The 17,959-nt window shown below is 57.4% G+C and overlaps 1 protein-coding gene across 1 annotated transcript; it reads left to right on the top strand.

The window, feature by feature from the left end:
* The first annotated feature begins 4,405 nt into the window (after positions 1 to 4,405).
* Positions 4,406 to 12,594, top strand: Pgls (6-phosphogluconolactonase). Its single transcript, XM_047530180.1, has 5 exons — positions 4,406 to 4,750; positions 8,574 to 8,681; positions 9,287 to 9,388; positions 9,739 to 9,879; positions 12,249 to 12,594. Exons 1-5 carry the CDS (start codon positions 4,463 to 4,465, stop codon positions 12,384 to 12,386), a joined length of 777 nt encoding a protein of 258 aa, XP_047386136.1. The 5' UTR covers positions 4,406 to 4,462; the 3' UTR covers positions 12,387 to 12,594.
* The last annotated feature ends 5,365 nt before the right edge of the window (positions 12,595 to 17,959 follow it).

The raw sequence follows: 17,959 nt of genomic DNA on the forward strand, positions 1-17,959 counted from the left end.
TCAGCCTCCAGAGCTGCTTGGGTTACGTGCATGTGCCACTGAGCCTGGATCTACCTTTTTATTTTTATTTTTCTCCATGTGTGTTGGGGATGGAGCCCAGGGTCTCCCACATGCCAGGCGGGTGCTCTATCACTGAGATACAGCCCCAGCCTGAGCTCTAATTTAGTGTTTTTAATTAACAGACTAATTTTTAGAACAGTTTTTAGGTTTACAGAAAATACAGGGTTCCCATTGACCCCGGGCCTCACTCAGCGATTCCCTCTACTGACACTTTGCAGCAGTGCAGTACACTTGCCATCCAAGAGACCATGTGGGCACATTATTATTATAAATGAAGTCCAGGGTTTATATCAGGGTTCACTCGGTGTTGGATGTTCTATGGCTTCAACAAATGCACCATGTCATATTTTCACCATTAGAGTGCAGGTTGAATGTCCCTTAACTGAAACGCCTGGGACCAGGAACGTTCAGATTTTGGATATTTTTTTATTTTGAAATAGTTACATATACGTGAAGAAATATCTTGGGGAGGAGACCCAAATTTAAACGCAAAATCATTTGGTTTTATAAACACCTTATACGTTCACAGCCTGAACATCATTTTACACACACACGCACGCGCACACACACAGGCTGGGGAAGGAACCCAGACCCTGCCCGTGCTAGGCAGGTGCTCCACCACTCAGCCACACCCAACCCTTTTATTTTGTATTTTGAGACGGTCTTCTACATAGCCCAAGCTGCCCTCAAACTTGGGATCCTGCTGCCTCAGCCTCCTGAGTCGCTGGGATTACCAGCGGGCGGGCGGAGGGCACAGCATCCAGCTGAAATTGTTAACAATTTTGTTCATGAAACAAAGTTTCATGGTGTGGAACTTCCACTGTGGCATAATTGTGCTCAAAACGTCATGGGTTTGGGATCTGGGGAGGTAGTTCAGTGGTAGAGCAGGCTCTTAGCACGCATGAGGCCTTGGGTTGCAGCTCACGCCAAAAAAGAAGAAAAAAAATTTTTCTTTTTTAATTTTTGGAGCTTCTCAGATTTCATTGTTTGAATTAGGGACACTCAGCCTACATCACGCAAAGCGGTTCCACTGCCCTAAAAGTCCCCAGAGCTCAGCTGCTCTCCTCTCCTGCTGGCCAGCGCTGGTCTGTCACTGTTCCCAGCCTTGCTTTTTCCATGGCAGAACCAAGAGCCTGTGGCCTTCTCAGGTTTTGCTTTCACATAGCAAAATGCACGTCCGCCTCCTTGTGCCTCCTTGTGGCTTGGTGCTCAGTTTTGGTTTGGATCTGGCAGTGCTACAGTGCTGGGATGAACCCGGGACCTCCTGCAAGCCCAGCCCTGGTCCCCCACTGCGCTGCTCCCTATCCTGGAGAGTTCTGGGAGTTTTTGATCTGCCCGTTGAAAACAAGACACACCATGAGTCGCCCCGAGGCCCCTTAAGGTGGAGAAGACAGCCAGGACCAGAAGGACCTCGCCCACGCCCCTTCTTTATGGGAGGCCCTGGAATGATGTGCACAGAGGGCATCTTTGCACCTGTGGAAGAGGAGAAGCTCAGGCCACTGGAGAGCTGGGCCTGGGCAGCAGGTGGCTGAGGAGCTGCTGGAGAGGGCGCCCAGGGAGGGCAGGGGGCAGTGAGGCCTGTGGAGGAGAGTTGGGGCTCTGGCTTAGTCCCCCAAGGTCACCATCAGACTCCTTCCACCTCGGCTGGCTGCCCAGCCTGCACCTGGGTTCTGCACCTCGGCTTCTGCCATCTTCCACAGCCGTGAAGTACTTTCTCTCCGCCCGAGGGCTCGGCCCTCTCACCTCTATGTACTTCTCCAACTGAAATAGCCACGCACATAATATTCATATTCTTAACATGAATAATTGAAAGGCTTTAAGTCCATTCACGAAGTTGTACACCTATCACTACTATTTCATTGCAGAAGTAATTCATCGATCTTTAGAAACCCTGTCCCTATTAGCAGTCGCCCCACCCCACCCCCGCCAGACCCGGGCAACCACTAATGTTTTCTGCTTCTGTGGATTCGCCTGTTCTGGACACTTCACTCCAATGGAATCACACGCTATGTGACCTTTCGTGTCTGGTCTCTGTCATTCAGCATCACGTTTTCAAAATACACCCACCTTGGAGCCTGTGGCAGGGCTTTGTTCCTTTTTACATCTAAGTAATGTTCCGCTGTGTGCATGGATCGTGCTCTGTTGACCCTCTCATCTGGGGATGGACAGTGGTTGACATTTTTGACTATTATAAATAACGCTGCTGTGCCAGATGTGGTGGCCCACACCTGCAATCCCAGCCACTTGGGGGCTGAGGCAGGAGGATGGCAAGTGTGAGGCCAATCTTGGTAACTTAGTGAGATTCCATCTCAAAATAAAAACTAAAAAGGGCTGGAATGTGGCTTAGTAGGAAAGCAAATTCTCAGTACAAATAAATAATGCTGCTGTGAACATTCTCTTGGGTGTACACATAGGTGTAGACATGCGGACCACACGCTCACACTTAAACCTTTGAGGAAGGGCCAGACTGCTTTTGAAGTGGCTGCCCCACTTGACCCTCCCCCTGCAGTGCACGTGGGTCCCGACCGACCGTCTTCGCATCCTCGGCAGCACTTACATCTGCCGTTTTGATCCTAGCCATCCTCATGGCGAGGGTGGTGTCTCAGCAGTTTCTATGTGCATTTCCTCAATGGCTCAAGGACAGGGCATCTTTTCATGTGCGTCTTTTATATCCATCTACAACTAAAAAAAATTTTTTTTTAAAAAGGTAATGGAGAAAGGTGTGAAATGGACTTTAATCAGTGTCACTACCCCAGGAAGACAAGGGGACTCCTGTCCTTAGCACTGTCTTCAAGGGGCTGACAATGACTTGAGTTTCTATAGAAAGGGGAATGAGGGCAAGCATTTGGGGTTTGCACAGCTGGAGGCTTTTCACAGCTGCCAAAGCAGATGATCCTAAGGTGTGGACTGTCCATCATTATCTCAAGGTTGGTCAAGCAGAGCCTTATCCACAATCAGAAAGTTGCTGTTGCCTGGGGGATAACTTCAGCTCCTCTCAAGATGTTTATCAGTGAGATAGGATCTTGTTCCCGGAACCCAAGGTAACTCAGAGCAAAAGAAGCAGATGCAATATGGAGGCAGAGATGCCAAATCTTTAATCCTACTTTTAGCTACCCATCAGCCAACTGCAGGCAAAGTGAAGGGAGTTGGTCCTTGTTGCAGTTGTACTCATTGATCACGGATCTACATGTCTATTTTTGGGCCAATACCACACTGTCTTGATTACTGTAGCTTGTAAGTTAGAAACCAGGAAGCGTGAGTCCTCCAATTTTGTTTATTTGGGAGATCCTTGGAATTCCTTGTGATTTTAGGACCAGCTTTTCAATTTCTACAATAAGTTAGCATTTTGATCAGGATTATGTTGCATCTATACATCAACTTGGGGAGTACTGCCATCTTATTATTTTCCAATCCTTGAACATGGGATATCTTTCAGTTTTTAAGAACATCTTTAACTTTCTTCAGTGAAATCTTCATTTTCAGTGTATAGGTCTTCCACTTCTGTTAAGTTTATTCCCGAGTATTTTATTCTCTATGATGCTAAGGTAAATTTGATACTGATTTTAAAATGTACTGAGTCTCATTGCACATAACTAGACTCCACTGAATTACCTCGCCACCGGAAGTAGACTCACTCCCTATACCCACCAGGCCTCCCAGCCCTCTGCCCCTGATATGCCCCCTTACCCAAGTGTGGGAGCGCCTAGGTGCAAGCAGATTGGAGGGCTTCCTGGGTCCTTGGAGGGACACAGCAGCTCCAGCGTGTTTGCTAAAGCAATTCAACAAGGACGTACTCAGCTCCTACATTGTGTCAGACAGTTCGGGAGGCTTGCCAGGCATCAATGCACAAAACAAAACTAAAGTCCTTACTCTTAGGAAGCTATATTTTATTTATTTTTTTTTTTTTTGCGGTACTGGGGATCGAACTCAGGGCCTTGTGCTTGCAAGGCAAGCACTCTACCAGCTGAGCTATCTCCCCAGCCCAGGAAGCTATATTTTAATTAGAAGAGACAACAAAGCAACAAGACAAATAATTTTAAAGGTGTGCCAACTTCAAGTCCACCAAAACACACCCTTCTACAGGAAACCTTCCCGAATCTCCGCGGGCCATCCCAATACCGTGTCCCCATCTTTGGGTTCCGCTTGGGCCCCCCCACATAACAGGAGACGTGAGGACCACCTCCGAGCTCCGCCCAAGCAAGGACTCAGGCACAACTCGCAAGACTCGCAGAGCGGCACGGAAAGCCTCGCCCTTCCCTGTCGGGGCTTCACTTGCGGAACTGCGCATGTGCGCAGCACACACCAGCCAAAGCACTCAGACAGGTGTGGCGGGTCGGCCCTCGCGCAGGCGCACTGACGGCGGCCGGGAACCCTTCCGTCTCCCTGCCGCCCCGCCGTCGCCATGGCCGCGCCCGCCCCGGGCCTCATCTCGGTGTTCTCGAGCCCGCAGGAACTGGGCGCGTCACTAGCGCAGCTGGTGGCGCAGCGGGCCGCGTGCTGCCTGGAAGGGGCCCGGGGCCGCTTCGCGCTAGGCCTGTCGGGCGGCAGCCTCGTGTCGATGCTAGCCCGGGAGCTGCCCGCCGCCGCCGCCCCCGCCGGGCCCGCCAGCCTCGCGCGCTGGACGCTGGGTTTCTGCGACGAACGCCTAGTGCCCTTCGAGCACGCCGAGAGCACGTACGGCCTCTACCGGGTGAGAGCTACGGGGGCCGCCGGGGGTCACGCCGAGAGGGCTGCGCCCACCGCCTGCACTTCGGCTACGGGGGCCGCCGGGGGTCACTCCGAGAGGGCCACGCCCACCGTCTGAGCCCCGCCTCCGGGGTGGGGTCGCTCAGGGCCTCGCCACGCCCACTGCAATCATTGTGGCCTGATGGGTGTCCTGAGTTCCCACCTGGGCTACACCACCCTCAGTTCCTACGCGGGTGGTCCAGTGTGACGAGGCAGAGGGAACAGCATGACCAGGGAGCTGGAAGTGGGCCACTGTATCACAAGACCCAATCCGCGGCCTGGAGTGAGGAGAGGGAAGAGCCAGGCATCAGGGATCCGGTGGAACCTGGGCCTCGGTTCCTCATCCGTAATCCGGACTAGTTCTCCATGGGCTCCGAGCAGTTTGCTGCTCCGATGGTCATCTTTGGCGTGGGGCTCCAGGCCCCTAGTTTTACAAACAGGAAAACTGAGGCACGGAGGAGCCGTGGTCTGCTTCCAGGCCCCTCCGGGGCATCTGAGTGCACTTCATCTTCCCTGGATGGGGAACCTGGCCCAGGGAGGAGTGACAGGGTGGACTTAGCCAAAAGCCTCAGGACCCTGATCTTGTCGGCCTGTGCCCTTTGCATACAACGTTGAGCTGCTGCCTTTCTGTCTGCTTTTCATAATGAGGATATGTTTACCAACTCACGGACTCATTCCTCCCTTCATAGCCCGAGGCAGGAGCTATAATTGTACCCATTTCACAGGTGGGAAAACTGAGGCCAGAACAGGAGTGCTTACCTGCCCAAGTCACATAGTAACTAAAGGGAAAGTGAGGTTTTTTTTTTTAATTTGCCCAATTTTTCATAGCATTTATTATTATTACTATTATTATTTTATCAGCTAGAGATTGAAAGCCAGGTTTGAACCTGCCCAGTCCCACTCTGCAGATAGCACCTGCCCCATGTCTAGTGGGTAGGAGCCACACTCAGTGTCCCCCTTTCTGTGTGTCTGCTTCAAGAGCTTCCTTAAAAAGTGGGTTTTGCTGGGTGCAGGGGTGCACACCTGTAATCCCAGCGGCTTGGGAGGCTAAGGCAGGAGGCTCGAGAGTTCAGCAATTGCCCTAAGCAACTTGTAAGATCTTGCCTCTACATAAAATATAAAAAACAGGCTGGGGATGTGGCTCAGTGGCTAAGTACCTTGGGTTCAATCCCTGGTACCAAAACAAAAAATGGATTGTGGATTGTGTTCCTTTCCTGGTATAACTTTTTAAAAACTTTGCATTTTTAAAATTAAGAGACAAAACTGTAACAAAGCAGTAAGAGAGAAATTATGTGGATGTTCACCGAGTGTCCCCTTTGTGGGGGCCTGTGCTCTACACTAGGGCGCTGTGGGGAGCTGGGCGGTTTCCTCCCAGGGCTGAAGCAGGATAGGCACCGCCACCCAGTGAACAAAGAAAACAGGCAGGCGGGAACCATGGCGTGCAGCGGAGGAGGGAGAAACCAGGCACTGAGGCCCGGGCGGCTGCAGGGGTGGGCCATGGGCGAGCGGGCACAAGGGGACACTGCCAACATGAAGGCCTTGTCAGGGCTGCTTCTGCTGGTTCTCTAGGGCTTCGTAGCAAATGACCACAAACTGGGAGGCTTCAAACAACAGGGCTGGAGGTTAGAGTCTGAAATCAAGGGTCACAGTGCTACGCGACCTCGGGAGCTCTCCGGGAGGGTTCTTCCTGCCAGGGTCCCTTGGCTGGCAGCAGCTCCCTCCAGACGGCCACCTCTGTCTTCACAGTGCCTTCTCTCATTCCTTGAGTGTGTCCTTTCATCTTGGGACGCCAGTCATTCTAAGTGGATTTGGGGTCAGCCCAGTCCAGAATGAAGGGGTCTTAACCATTACACCTGCAGTGACACCTGGTTCTTCCTTTTTCTGTAGTACTGGGGTGGACCCAGGGCCTTGCACATGCAAAGCAAGCGCTCTCCCACTGAGCTTCATTCCCAGCTGAGGCTGGCCTCAAACTTGCAATCCTCCTGCCCCAGCCTCCCAAGTAGCTGGGATTACAGGCAGGCCCCCCACCTCAGTTATGACCCTGTTTCTTAGCAAGATCACATTCTGAGGTTCCAGGTGGACGTGAGTTCTGGAGGCACACCATTCACCCCTCTTCAGGGTGCAGAGGCATCTCTCTCCTCGAGGAGGGACCCTGTGTACCTGGTTCCCCGAGGCCTCTGCATTTCTGCCGCGAGGCCTTGGCCTTGTTGCTGTGGAGCATCAGCCTGGGCTGCCCTCCTGGGCACACTCAGAAGGAGCCTGCCAGGTGGCGGGCCATTGTGTTTCTAGGAACCTGACGCCCAGCCCCCGCTCCGGAGTCCTGACGTGGGGCACCATGTGCCTGTGACCACTGAGAGAAGCCGGCCATGTGGGGGATGGAGTAAAGGGCTCAGGAGCCACCTGGCCTCAGCCGGGGCCATGGGGAGCCCGGGCTGCCAAGGGCCCCAAGAATTTGCCCCTCTTCTGGGTTCTGTATCCACTGTGTTGTGGATCACTGGCTCGAAGCCACCCCAGGAGGGGTACTAGCCCAGCCCCGGGGAGGGAGCAGCAGCCCTGGGCCTGAAGCCGACATGACCATGACCTTGACCTTGAGGGTGAGGGTGCTGAGGGAGGAACTGAAAGGAGGTGACAGAAGTGGGGCGTGAGCGTTTCCCCCGCTGGCTTTGCTCAGCGAGGCCCAGGAGGGTGTGCGCAGGTGGGGACCGCTGTGGCCTGAATGTTTATGTCCCCAAAAGTCAGGTTGAAATCCCAACCCAGGTGGTGGCCCTAGGAGACGGGGCCTTGGGGCGTGACGAACGCCCACATCAGAGACTCGGAGACCTCCTGGTCCCTTGCTGCAGGCCCTCCCCACACGGGAGCTCCCGCACTCTAGACCGTGAGCGGTCGGGTCTGTTGTCCTCAAGCCGCACCGCGCTGTTTTGTCCCAGCAGTTCAATAGGCTAGACAGGGACGAAGCAGGGACGTCCCTCCAAGAGTAACTCTGACCACGGCCCTCCAGCGCTCACACGCCCTCCGTGACTCCCTGTTACCCTCCATAGGGGCCCTGGCTGGCAGCTGGCTGGCAGGTCCTGGGTCCCTGCCTCCCTCCCCGTCTGCCCTGGGGACACCGGAGGGCTGTCACCCCTCAGCTTTTCCTCTGTGGCCTGACTCAGCATTGCCGAGGCCGAGCTGACTCGGCCTGAGGGTCAGGCTCCAGGACGCTGCGGGAGGGTCACTGTTGGCCCTTGGAGCAGATCTGAGGTCTGGGCAGCCTCGCTGGGAGACCACGGGAGCCCTGCGACCCCGCAGGCCAGGGTGGCGCTGTGCGCCCGCGGGGTTGGGGCCCTAGGGAGCCGTGGGAGCACGAGTCTCCTAGGTGGGGTAGAGGAGGGGGGCAAGGCCGGCAGGGCCTCGGGGCTGGTGGCTCTCGGGGCTGGGGACCCTGGAGGCTTGAAACCAGGCCCTGGTGTGGCCGGGTGCTTGCAGGCCAGGGCCGGGCCGTCACCATGGACCTGAAGGACCTGGTGGAACGCTGTGACTCCAGCTGGCCCAGGACGGCCACTCCCCCCACCCACGGGGACCCTCCTGCTCCACCCCCAAGGGCAGCTGGGGCCCCGGTTAACCCCTGCACCCCGCTGCCCAGGGGCCTGTTGCCCGGGCTCAGGATCTGGTCTTGGCCATGAGTAGTGTCTTCGCGCCTCGGTCTCCCTGTATGGAGGTGGGTGTTGTGACAGTGCGGCCCAGGAGGCCTGGCGGGGGATCCAGGTGCTCAGCCCCTGAGGATGACACTGGCCCTCTGTCTGCCACAGACGCAGCTGCTCTCCAGACTGCCCATCCCGGACGGCCAGGTGATCACCATCAACCCCGCGCTGCCCGTGGAGGCGGCGGCCGAGGACTATGCCCAGAAGCTGAGGCAGGTGCGTCCCCGGCAGCCCTGGCGACCGTGGGCAGGCAGAGGTGGCCCGGGCCGCTCCACAGAGGAGAACCACAGGGGACTCGCCCCACACTGAGGAATCTAGGGTGCCTGGCCTCTGACACCAGTGGTGGGTTCAGGTCCCTACATCTTGGGGACAGTGATGTCCCCAGACCCGGACCCTTGACTGGTCGGACAGGTGAAAAGTGGAACCTCAGATCATAATCTCCTGGATCCCAAGCAAGACAGGCACTGTTTCCTGGGTCACAGCTGCAGGTGTCCCGGAGGCTCCGGGTGTTGGCTCGGACGCCCATCGTGCGCTGCAGCCCCGGGGGTGTGGTCCCCTCTGCCACGTGCAGCTCGGTCATCACAGGGTGGCGTGTGGCGCCTCACCACAGGGCTGAGCCAGTGGTGGCCAGACTCACTCAGGGAACAGGGACGCCAGGGGTCCCCAGCCTGTCCAGTGCGGACGACTGAGACATCCCGTCCCTGCGGGTCAGCCTGAGCCTGCAACCTGGGGGCCTAGAGGGCGGGGGGCTCCGTCCCTCTTTCTGACGACCCTCCGCTTGCTCCGAGCCCCTCGCCACTCCGCACGTCTCCCCCGCCCAGGCCTTCCAAGGAGACGCCATCCCGGTATTCGACCTGCTGATCCTGGGGGTGGGTCCTGACGGCCACACCTGCTCGCTCTTTCCAGACCACCCCCTCCTGCAGGTGAGAGCAGCCTGTGTCCCCAGCCCCCGGCATCTGGAGCTTCCAGAGGGAGGTGCCCGTGGTGGAGGTGGTGGCTGGAGCCCCTGGCCCAGCCCTGCAGAGCCGGGGATGACCCACCCTAAAACAGGGACCCGGCTCTGGGGCTGCAGCTCAGCGGTAGAGCGAGACCTAGCACATGCCAGGCCCTGGGTTTCATCCCCATCTCTGCAAAGTAAGGGGGACCCTAACTAGCCTGCCACAGGACCGTTAGGAGCGCGTGGTGAGGGCTGGACCCGGCCTGGTGGGCACTGGTGTTCAGGCAGGGAAGTGACATTTTCCTTCTGCCCCTTCCATGGGCCTTCCTCCCCCAGGAGCGAGAGAAGATTGTGGCCCCCATCAGTGACTCCCCAAAGCCACCTCCAGAGCGTGTGACCCTCACACTCCCTGTGCTGAATGCAGCCCGAACGGTTATCTTTGTGGCCACGGGAGAAGGCAAGGCTGCTGTTCTGAAGGTAACGGCCAAGGATCCAGCCCCGGGAAGGTCGCGGGTGCCAGGGATGGAATAGGACCCCAAACACTGTCGTGCTACAAAAATCAGATCTGAAGATAATTCACTGATTCTTGAGCCAAAGGGAAAATCCAAGTTGTGATTACACGCTGATTAGGAATTAACACACAGAAAATGAAATCCAATAGTGTGGCCAAAGCCGTACTCAGAGGTAAATTCATGCCATTAAGTACATATTTTTTGTTTGCTTTCTGTATCAGGGATTGAACCTAAGAGTGTTTAACCACTGGCCCACATCTCCAGCCCTCTTTATGTTTTATTTTGAGACAGGGTCTTGCTAACTTGAAAAGGGCCTAAGTTGCTGAGGCTGGCCTCAAGCTTGCAATTCTCCTGCCTCAGCCTCCCAAGTCTGGGATTGCACACATGTGCCACCACCCCCAACTTAAATGCATAATTTAAAAAAATCTTTTGGTGGTACTGTGGATTGAATCCCTACCACTGAGCTATGTCCCCAGCCATTTTATTTTGAGACAGGGTCTCACTAGGTTGCTGAGGCTGGCCTCAGCCTTGTGAGTTGCTGGAATCATAGGTGTGTGCTACCATTTCCAGAACTTAAGTGCATTTTTAAAATTATTAAACAGGAAACAGTAGAAAAAAATTAAGTGCTTTATTCTGAAATTAGGAAGAGGGCAATGATATAAAATCTAAGCGAAGTTAGCAGAAGGAGTAAGTGCCATTAAAATCAGAAATTGATAGGTTGATTAATATTTTTTAAAGTCTAAGTAGATCAAAAAGATGGACAAACCCTTGGCAGAGCTAAAAATAATAGAAGAAATAGTCGTATTAGGAATAAGATGAGATATAGTTACAAATAACATTTTAAGAAAATATAAAATAAAAATATTAAAAATAAGCTGTCAGTAATTTTTTAAAATGTTTAAGTATCATCATTGAACAGACCAATGAACAACTATAGAATACACTAGAAATATTTTTGGAATATATAAGTAAAAATAAAAGCTGTGGAGTCCAGAGGCCCTCCCCAGGTGGCTTAGTGCTGGCTTCGAGGTGTGGACTCTGGATAGTGCGCACACCAAGCGCCCTGCCAGGGCTGCCCAGCGAGGCCTCCACCCCAGCCTTCCCGCCTTAGGGTGGGTGGGAGGGGCTCCTCCCAGGGACGCTCGAGGGCGGGTCCAGGTGGCTCCTGCTCAGTGGCCACTCCCAGGGGCAGCTAGGCGTGGCAGCTCAGGCCAGCGACTTGCTTCGCCGGGCCTTGGCGAGAGTAGGGGCGCCCCCGCCGGCTGTCGCAGAAGGGCATACACAGCTTGCCGCAGCCTGGCAGGCAGGCAGCAGCACAGGTGTCCCCAGTATCCACCAAGAGTGGGCCAGAACCCCAGGACCGAGATCCATCGTGCGCTGTTGCTCGCAGCTGGGCGCGTCCCCTGTGGCCTGCAGAGGTCTCTGGGGGCCATAGAACACCAGAGACGGGTCCCCGCCCTGCGAACGGCTGGCACGCCGTGCTGGTAGGGAACTGACAGAGGAAGAAGTCTGGACTGTGCGACACGTTTCTTTTCTGGAACGGGTCGCGCGCTGGTGGGAGGACCCTGCAGACAGAGCCCGGGGTGTGGCCAGCGCAGCCCTGTCCGCAGCCCCCAGCCATCACGGCGGGTCAGGGCCAGCACCGCACGGCTCCTGCCCCACGTCACCCCAGCTCAGAGGGGTTACCTTTGCAAAGGACTGGGCTCAAAAGTCAAAAGAAAAAAAAAGAGTTCTAGAAAGTTCCAATTTTACTGCCCATAAAGGTTTGTTTCAGCTGTTGATGGGCCTGTATTTGATTGATTTCTGGGCGGGGTGAGGATGGAACCCAGGCCTCGCTCGGGAGCCCGGCCCCCGCCCCGTGAAGGTTTTATAGTGCACACGGTGCAGGTGACCCAGGGCCGCCGAGGGGCCATACTAACAGCCAGCTGGCGGTGACAGAGCCCAGGACCCGCTCGGCCTGCCGAGCTGGAATGCTGAGCTGGTGGCCGCGGGACCAAGGGGCCGACCCAGCCTTCACAGGCGTGGCGGGAAGGCCCGGGACGTTGCAGGCTGGCCGGCTGGGAAGGGTGCGGCCCCACGTCCAGGGCCTCGGCGCAGCGTCCCTCATCCAGTGTCCCAAACGCCGACACTTCCTGAGCTGCAGCGCGACCCAGCGGGGAGCACCCCGCACCGGGAGGGTTTGAAGAGAGAGGAGCGGCTCCGTCGGCGGAGGCGGGGTGCGCGGGGCGCCAGGGGCCGTCCCCAGGGTGCCCGGTTCGCGCCCTCCCGCCCGAGCCGGTCCAGGAAAACCGGCCCTGGGCCGCTGGGTCTCAGGCCCCCGCCCTCTCCTCGCAGCGCATCCTGGAGGATCGCGAGGAGCACCCGCTGCCCGCCGCGCTGGTCCAGCCGCACACGGGGACGCTGCGCTGGTTCCTGGACGAGGCCGCCGCGCGCCTCCTGTCCGTGCCCTTCGAGAAGCATTCCACGCTGTAGCCGGCCAGAGGGACGCCGCCGGGACCAGGGGACCAGCGCGCCAGGACCTTCCGGGGCTGGGCCCCTGCTGGCCACCGCTCTGGGCTGCGTTTCGGAGAAGCCACGTGGTGCTGCAGAAGCCAAGGGATCTGCCGCCAGCTGGGCCTGGTGGGGTTCAGCCCATGCGCCCTGGCGCCGGGTGACCTGGGCATTAAAGGAGCATTGCGAAGCCCCCTCTGTCTCGTGGTCCTTCATGACGGCGGCCTGGGAGCCCAGCCCTCAGCCCTGTCCCCTTGGCAGAGGGTGGGGCCCACCATCCCCGGGGCCAGGTCACTGTGGTGGAACTTCCTGGTGTGGCCATAAAAAGTTCCGCAGACTGGGTGACCGAGGACCGTAGAAAGCTGGTCTGCCCTGGCTGTGGCCGTGGGAAATCCCAAGGCGAGGTCCAGGACCCTGGTTCCGAGGACCCTGAGGCTCCACCCCAGCCCCTTCCTGCTTCTGGTGACTGCCACCTTCATCCTTGGCTCCCCTGGGCTTGGGGCCGCCTGGCTCCAGTCATGGCCTCTGTCTTCCCACGGCCTCTGCCCTGGGTCTGTCTGTCTGTCCTCTCCTGCTCTTTCTTCCTTCTCTGCAGTGCTGGGAATTGAACCCTGGGCCTCGCACATGCCAGGCAGGCGCTCCACCACCAGCTGCGCCCCAGCCCTTTCGATTTTGTCTTGAGACAGCCTCGCTAAGTTGCCCAGGCTGGCCTTGGACTCTCCATCCTCCTGCCTCAGCCTCCCAAGTAGCTGGGATTGCATACTTGCGCCACCTGCCCCCCTGCCTCCTGTTGTTGAAAGGACAGCAGTCGTTGGAGTAGGACCACCCCAAGGAATCACCTCTGCAGGGACCTTTATTGCAAATCATGTCACCTGAAGTTTCAGGGTCAGGACGTGGACCTGTCCTGCGGGGGACTCAGTTCCACCTCACCACACACCCCCAGAGTGCTGATGGCACCCGCGAGGCCTGCAGTGTCCCCTGGACTGGCTCGCTGTGGGTCTGCTTAGCACCTGAGGCCACCGGTGGACCTGAGTCTGCCCCAAGCTGGCCGTGCTTCCCCCCACTTGCAGCTTTTCCCAGCTCCGAGGACCCCACCCAGGAGGCCGGTGGGCACACGGGCTGCTCAGCCCCGTGTAAATGGGGCACAGTGTGGGGTCGAGAGGTCCTGGGGGCACTGCAGGCTGAGTGCTTGGTGGGAATTGAAACTGCATCTGGAGGCAGCCGTGCAGGAGGCAGGGAGGCCGGAACCACAGAAAGTGAAGTTCCCTTTGACATCTGTCCCTGTGGTCACTCAGATGTGCATGTGAGGAAGTGGGGGAGGCTTGAGCGGAATCCGCCAGCGGGAGAAACAACAGCTGCAGGGAGCAGAGCAGGAGGGAAGCAGCAGGAGGCGGAGGCTGGTGGGGGCTGAGGGTGGAGGGAAGGGGAGATGGGTGTGAGAACCTCACGTGAGGGCCCTGCTGGGCACATGGCCATCCCCATCCCTGCTAAGCCACATGCCAACCCCAGTGCCTTTGCATGTGCTGTGCCTGCTGCCCGGTGGGCCCTTGTTTGCAGCTCTTTGCCTACCATGGGCCCTCGCTTCCTCCAGGTCTTCATGCAACATCACCTCCCGGACCCCTCCAGGCCCCTGGCCGTGTCCACCCTCCCGCTCCCTTGTCCCTGATCCTTATTATCACACAATTTTGTCACTGTGTTTATTTTGTCTCCCTGCTGACTGATGGTCCACAGTGGTCTGTATTTTGCAACTTCCGCATCCTCTGCTGGAGGGGAGTGATGTTGGGGGAAGAAATGAATCCCGTGGTATTCACGCAGATAACGTTCAGAAGTTACGGCTTAAACAAAATAGAGGTTCATTTCTTTCTCTGAAGAGAGGGCAGCCAGGACTGATGGAGCAATGTCGCAAACTTACGGACCCCTGTTCCTTCTACATTATGCCGTGCCAACATCATCATGTGGGGTCTACCTCATGGTCCAACGGGGCTGCTAGTGCTCTAGCCATTGTGTCTATATCCCAGCCCCTGGAAGAGGAAGGGGAGAAGGAGATTCACCTCCAGGAAATACCCCAGGATTTTCCCCAGACACTTCTGCCTGCATCTTTACAGATGGACTGTGTAGCACAGCCCTGTGTAGCAGCAAGGAGGCCGGGAGACAGTCCATTTAGTAGCCCTGGGCCCCTGCTGTATTTGAGGATTCTATTACATTACGAAATCCCAGCAGGAGCAACGGAGACTGGGGGTCCTGTTCTCTGCACTGACCACCTGTTCCCACCAGGGACTCCCTGGGAGCCTCACTGTGGGGCCATGTGATGGGTCTTCCTTCCTCTAGCCAGAGCCCCTGCCCCTCAGAGAGCCACCAGTGTCCCCGAGGGGTCTCAGGCCCTGCCCACCTCGGGGGCAGAGCTAGGTCCAGCGCTCGCTGCAGCCAGGCGGCCAGTCCCAGGGCGCGGGGGCTGCTGTCCAAGGAGCTGGTGTTCAAGCCGGGCCAGAGGGATGGGAAGGGGCCGTGGACGCAGGAGGCAGGAGGTGCTGGAGGCGCCAGGCAGACGGCCCAGGGGAGGCCAGGGCCAGGCGATGGGCTGGGGCAGAGCGGGAGGGCCGGGTCCCCACTCTTCCCTTCCAGGGCCTCATCCTCAAGACCCCAGCTTGGGGACCCGCAGGCTTCTCAGCCGGAGTGGATCCTGGTGCAGGAAGGGCAGCACTGAGCTGCCCCCACACCCGGCTGCCGTCCTGTCCTGCCAGGTGTCTGCCCTGCATCTCCTGCAAAGCCACTCAGGGCTTTCCCCCTGTCCCCAAAACCTCCCCCGGGACTGCCCCAGAGAAGCCACCGCTCTGGGAGCCTGGGCCCTGGGGACGGGAGGACGCAGGTGCAGGGCGGGGCGGAGGTGGCATCTGCACGCCCACCCGCCTGGCTTCTGAGCTTCACGGCGCCCAGGCTACCAGCCGGCTTGTTCCTGGGGTGCCCCACGCCCGGGCAGCTGGGAGGCTCCGGGGAGAAGCAGCGTCCTCTCCACCCACCGGGGACCTGGGGACAACAGCAGAATGGGGGCCCGGGCCTCGAGTCCCCTGGACAAACAGCAGCAGCAGCAGCTGAAGGGTGAGCAGGGGCGGTGGGGAGCGGGCAGGCCGGGCCTCCCGTGAGGGCGGCGCGGGGCCTTCGGGCGAGAGCGGGATATTTTAAGTGTAAGTATGTCCTGAATTTTGCATGGGATGTACTTATGCTGAATTGGATTCCTTATTTAAGTGAAATTCACATGTAACTAATGTCCTGCATTTTTATTTGGTAAATCTGGTGACCTGTTCAGGGCAGGGTCTCAGCGAGGGGCATGGGACCAGGTGGGAGGGGTCCTGGGCACAGTAGGGCCCCAAAGGATGGCCCTCTGCATGGGCCCTGGGGACCAAGGCTCAGTCTCCACTTGAGACTACAAGGAGTCGGAGCCAGATCTGGTGCCACAGGAGTCACTGTGTCCTCTCGTGTGGACATTGAGCACCTACTGTGTGCAATTCCTGGGGACACAGTGATGAAAAGGGACAAGCCATGGTCACCCAAATGACAGTTGGATTGGAAATCATGGTGGGAGTGACAGACTAGGGAGAGGGTGGTGCCACCGGGGCTGGGCATGCGATGGAGTTGGCGGGAGATGCAGAACCTTATGCCATAGGAGGAGCCACACGTGCAAGGGCCTGTGGTGCATGTTGCAGACTGCCCAAGTTCAGAGCCAGGCCCTGGCCTCACTCGCTGTGCGCCCTCTGTGAGCGATGTCCCCTGTCTGGGACTCGTTCTCTTGTCTATTAATAGGCAGCGGCACCTACCCGATAAAACTGATGAAAGGACACAGGGAGTCACCCTGTGCAGACTGGAGATTTTTTTTTTCCTATAGGGGCTTAAATAAAATTAGGATTTAGCTGGTGTGGTGGTGACACCTATAATCCCAGTTACTTGGGAGACTGAGGCAGGAGGATTGTAAGTTCAAGGTCAGCCTGGGCAACTTAGGAAGACCCTGTGTCAAAATAAAAACAAAAAGTGTCTGGGATGTAGCTCAGTGGTAGTTTGCCTAGCATGTGTGAAGCCCTGGGTTCAATTCTCAGTACTGAAAAAAAAAAAAAAAAATGAAGGTGTACTTTTCTCTTATGGAGAAATAAGGAGACAGGCTGGCTGGAAAAAGACACCCAAACTCCTTACACTCCTTTTGTCTCAGAGCTTCTACGCCCCAGGTTAGGTTACCTCATACAGAGCATTTCCATCACCCCAGAATGTTCCCACTTTTTGGTGGGGACACTGGGGGTGGAACCCTATTAGGCAAGGGCTCACCACTGAGCCACAGCCCCCAGCCCTGGGGTGGGGCTTTTAAAAGCCTGTGAAAATCTCCCCAGGCCAAGGGCGCGAGGAACCCTGGGGATGGGGTGGATCCGCGGGCTGTACTGACTGGGGTGTGAGACTCCAGTCCCGGCTGTCGCCTGGCCCAGGGGTACGGGAACGGAGAGCTGAGGGCGAGCGGGATTCGGGGCACCTCTCCAGCAGCTTCCGCGGCGCTCCCCCACCTGTTCTTTTCCTTGGCAGCTATTCAGAGCCCAAAGTGTCCCTTTGTCCCGGCAGGCGAGGTGGACGTCCTGTTGAGGAACTTCCTGCCTTGCTACCGCCAGCAGCTGGCCACTTCTGTCCTGAGGCAGATCTCTCGAGAGCTACATCCCCAGGAGCCAGCCGAATGCCAGCTGTTTCGCAGCAAAGTGGGTGCCACTGGGGGCCTGGGTACCCGGGGACCCTCCTCGGCCCACACGCCCTGCCTCAGACCTTAGCAACTTTAAATATTCATCCCCGTGAGTTGCTTCATGCAACATCTCTGGTTAGGACCCTAAGGACACGTGGTGCCCGACAGAGACCCCGGGGCCTGTAATCCCAGCAACTCTGAGGCTGAGGCAGGAGGATCACAAGCTCGAGGCCAGCCTCAGCCACTTAGTGAGACCCTGTCTCAAAATAAAATATAAAAAGGGCCGGGGATGTGGCTCAGTGGTAGAGCACCCCTGGGTTCAATCCTCAGAACTGAAAGGAAAAGAAGAGGAGTGGGGAGGCTGAGGCAGGAGGATCCCTTGAGCCCCGGAGTTCGAGGCCAAACTGGGCAACAGCTCAGGAGGAGGAGGAGGGGCAGAGAGTGCCGCAGCAGGCTGAGCACCCTTCACTAGGTGGCACGTGGGACACAGCCAGAGCTGTCCGGGTGATGGAGACGCAGGGGCGCCCACCCGCACCCGCAGCACCCGCTGGTCCTTCCTTGTGCAGAAGCTGCCGCGCGTCCGCGAGCACCGGGGGGCCCTGATGCAGCTGCAGGGCCACCCGCCCCGGTGGCAGCCGGTCTTCTGCGTTCTGCGCGGGGACGGTCGTCTGGAATGGTTCAGGCACAAAGAGGTGAGCCGTGCCCCGCGTGCCTCCTGCTTCTGGCATCTTCCATCCTGCCCTCTCCGGGCACGAGTGGGGGCCAGCTCGGGCAGGGTGCCCTAAGCGTCTTGGGGACACCCGGGATGAATCGAGAGTGCCTGAATACTTGGCCTGGGTGGGCGGCC

This window comes from Sciurus carolinensis, chromosome 17, assembly GCF_902686445.1.
Source record: "Sciurus carolinensis chromosome 17, mSciCar1.2, whole genome shotgun sequence".
NCBI lineage: Eukaryota > Metazoa > Chordata > Mammalia > Rodentia > Sciuridae > Sciurus > Sciurus carolinensis.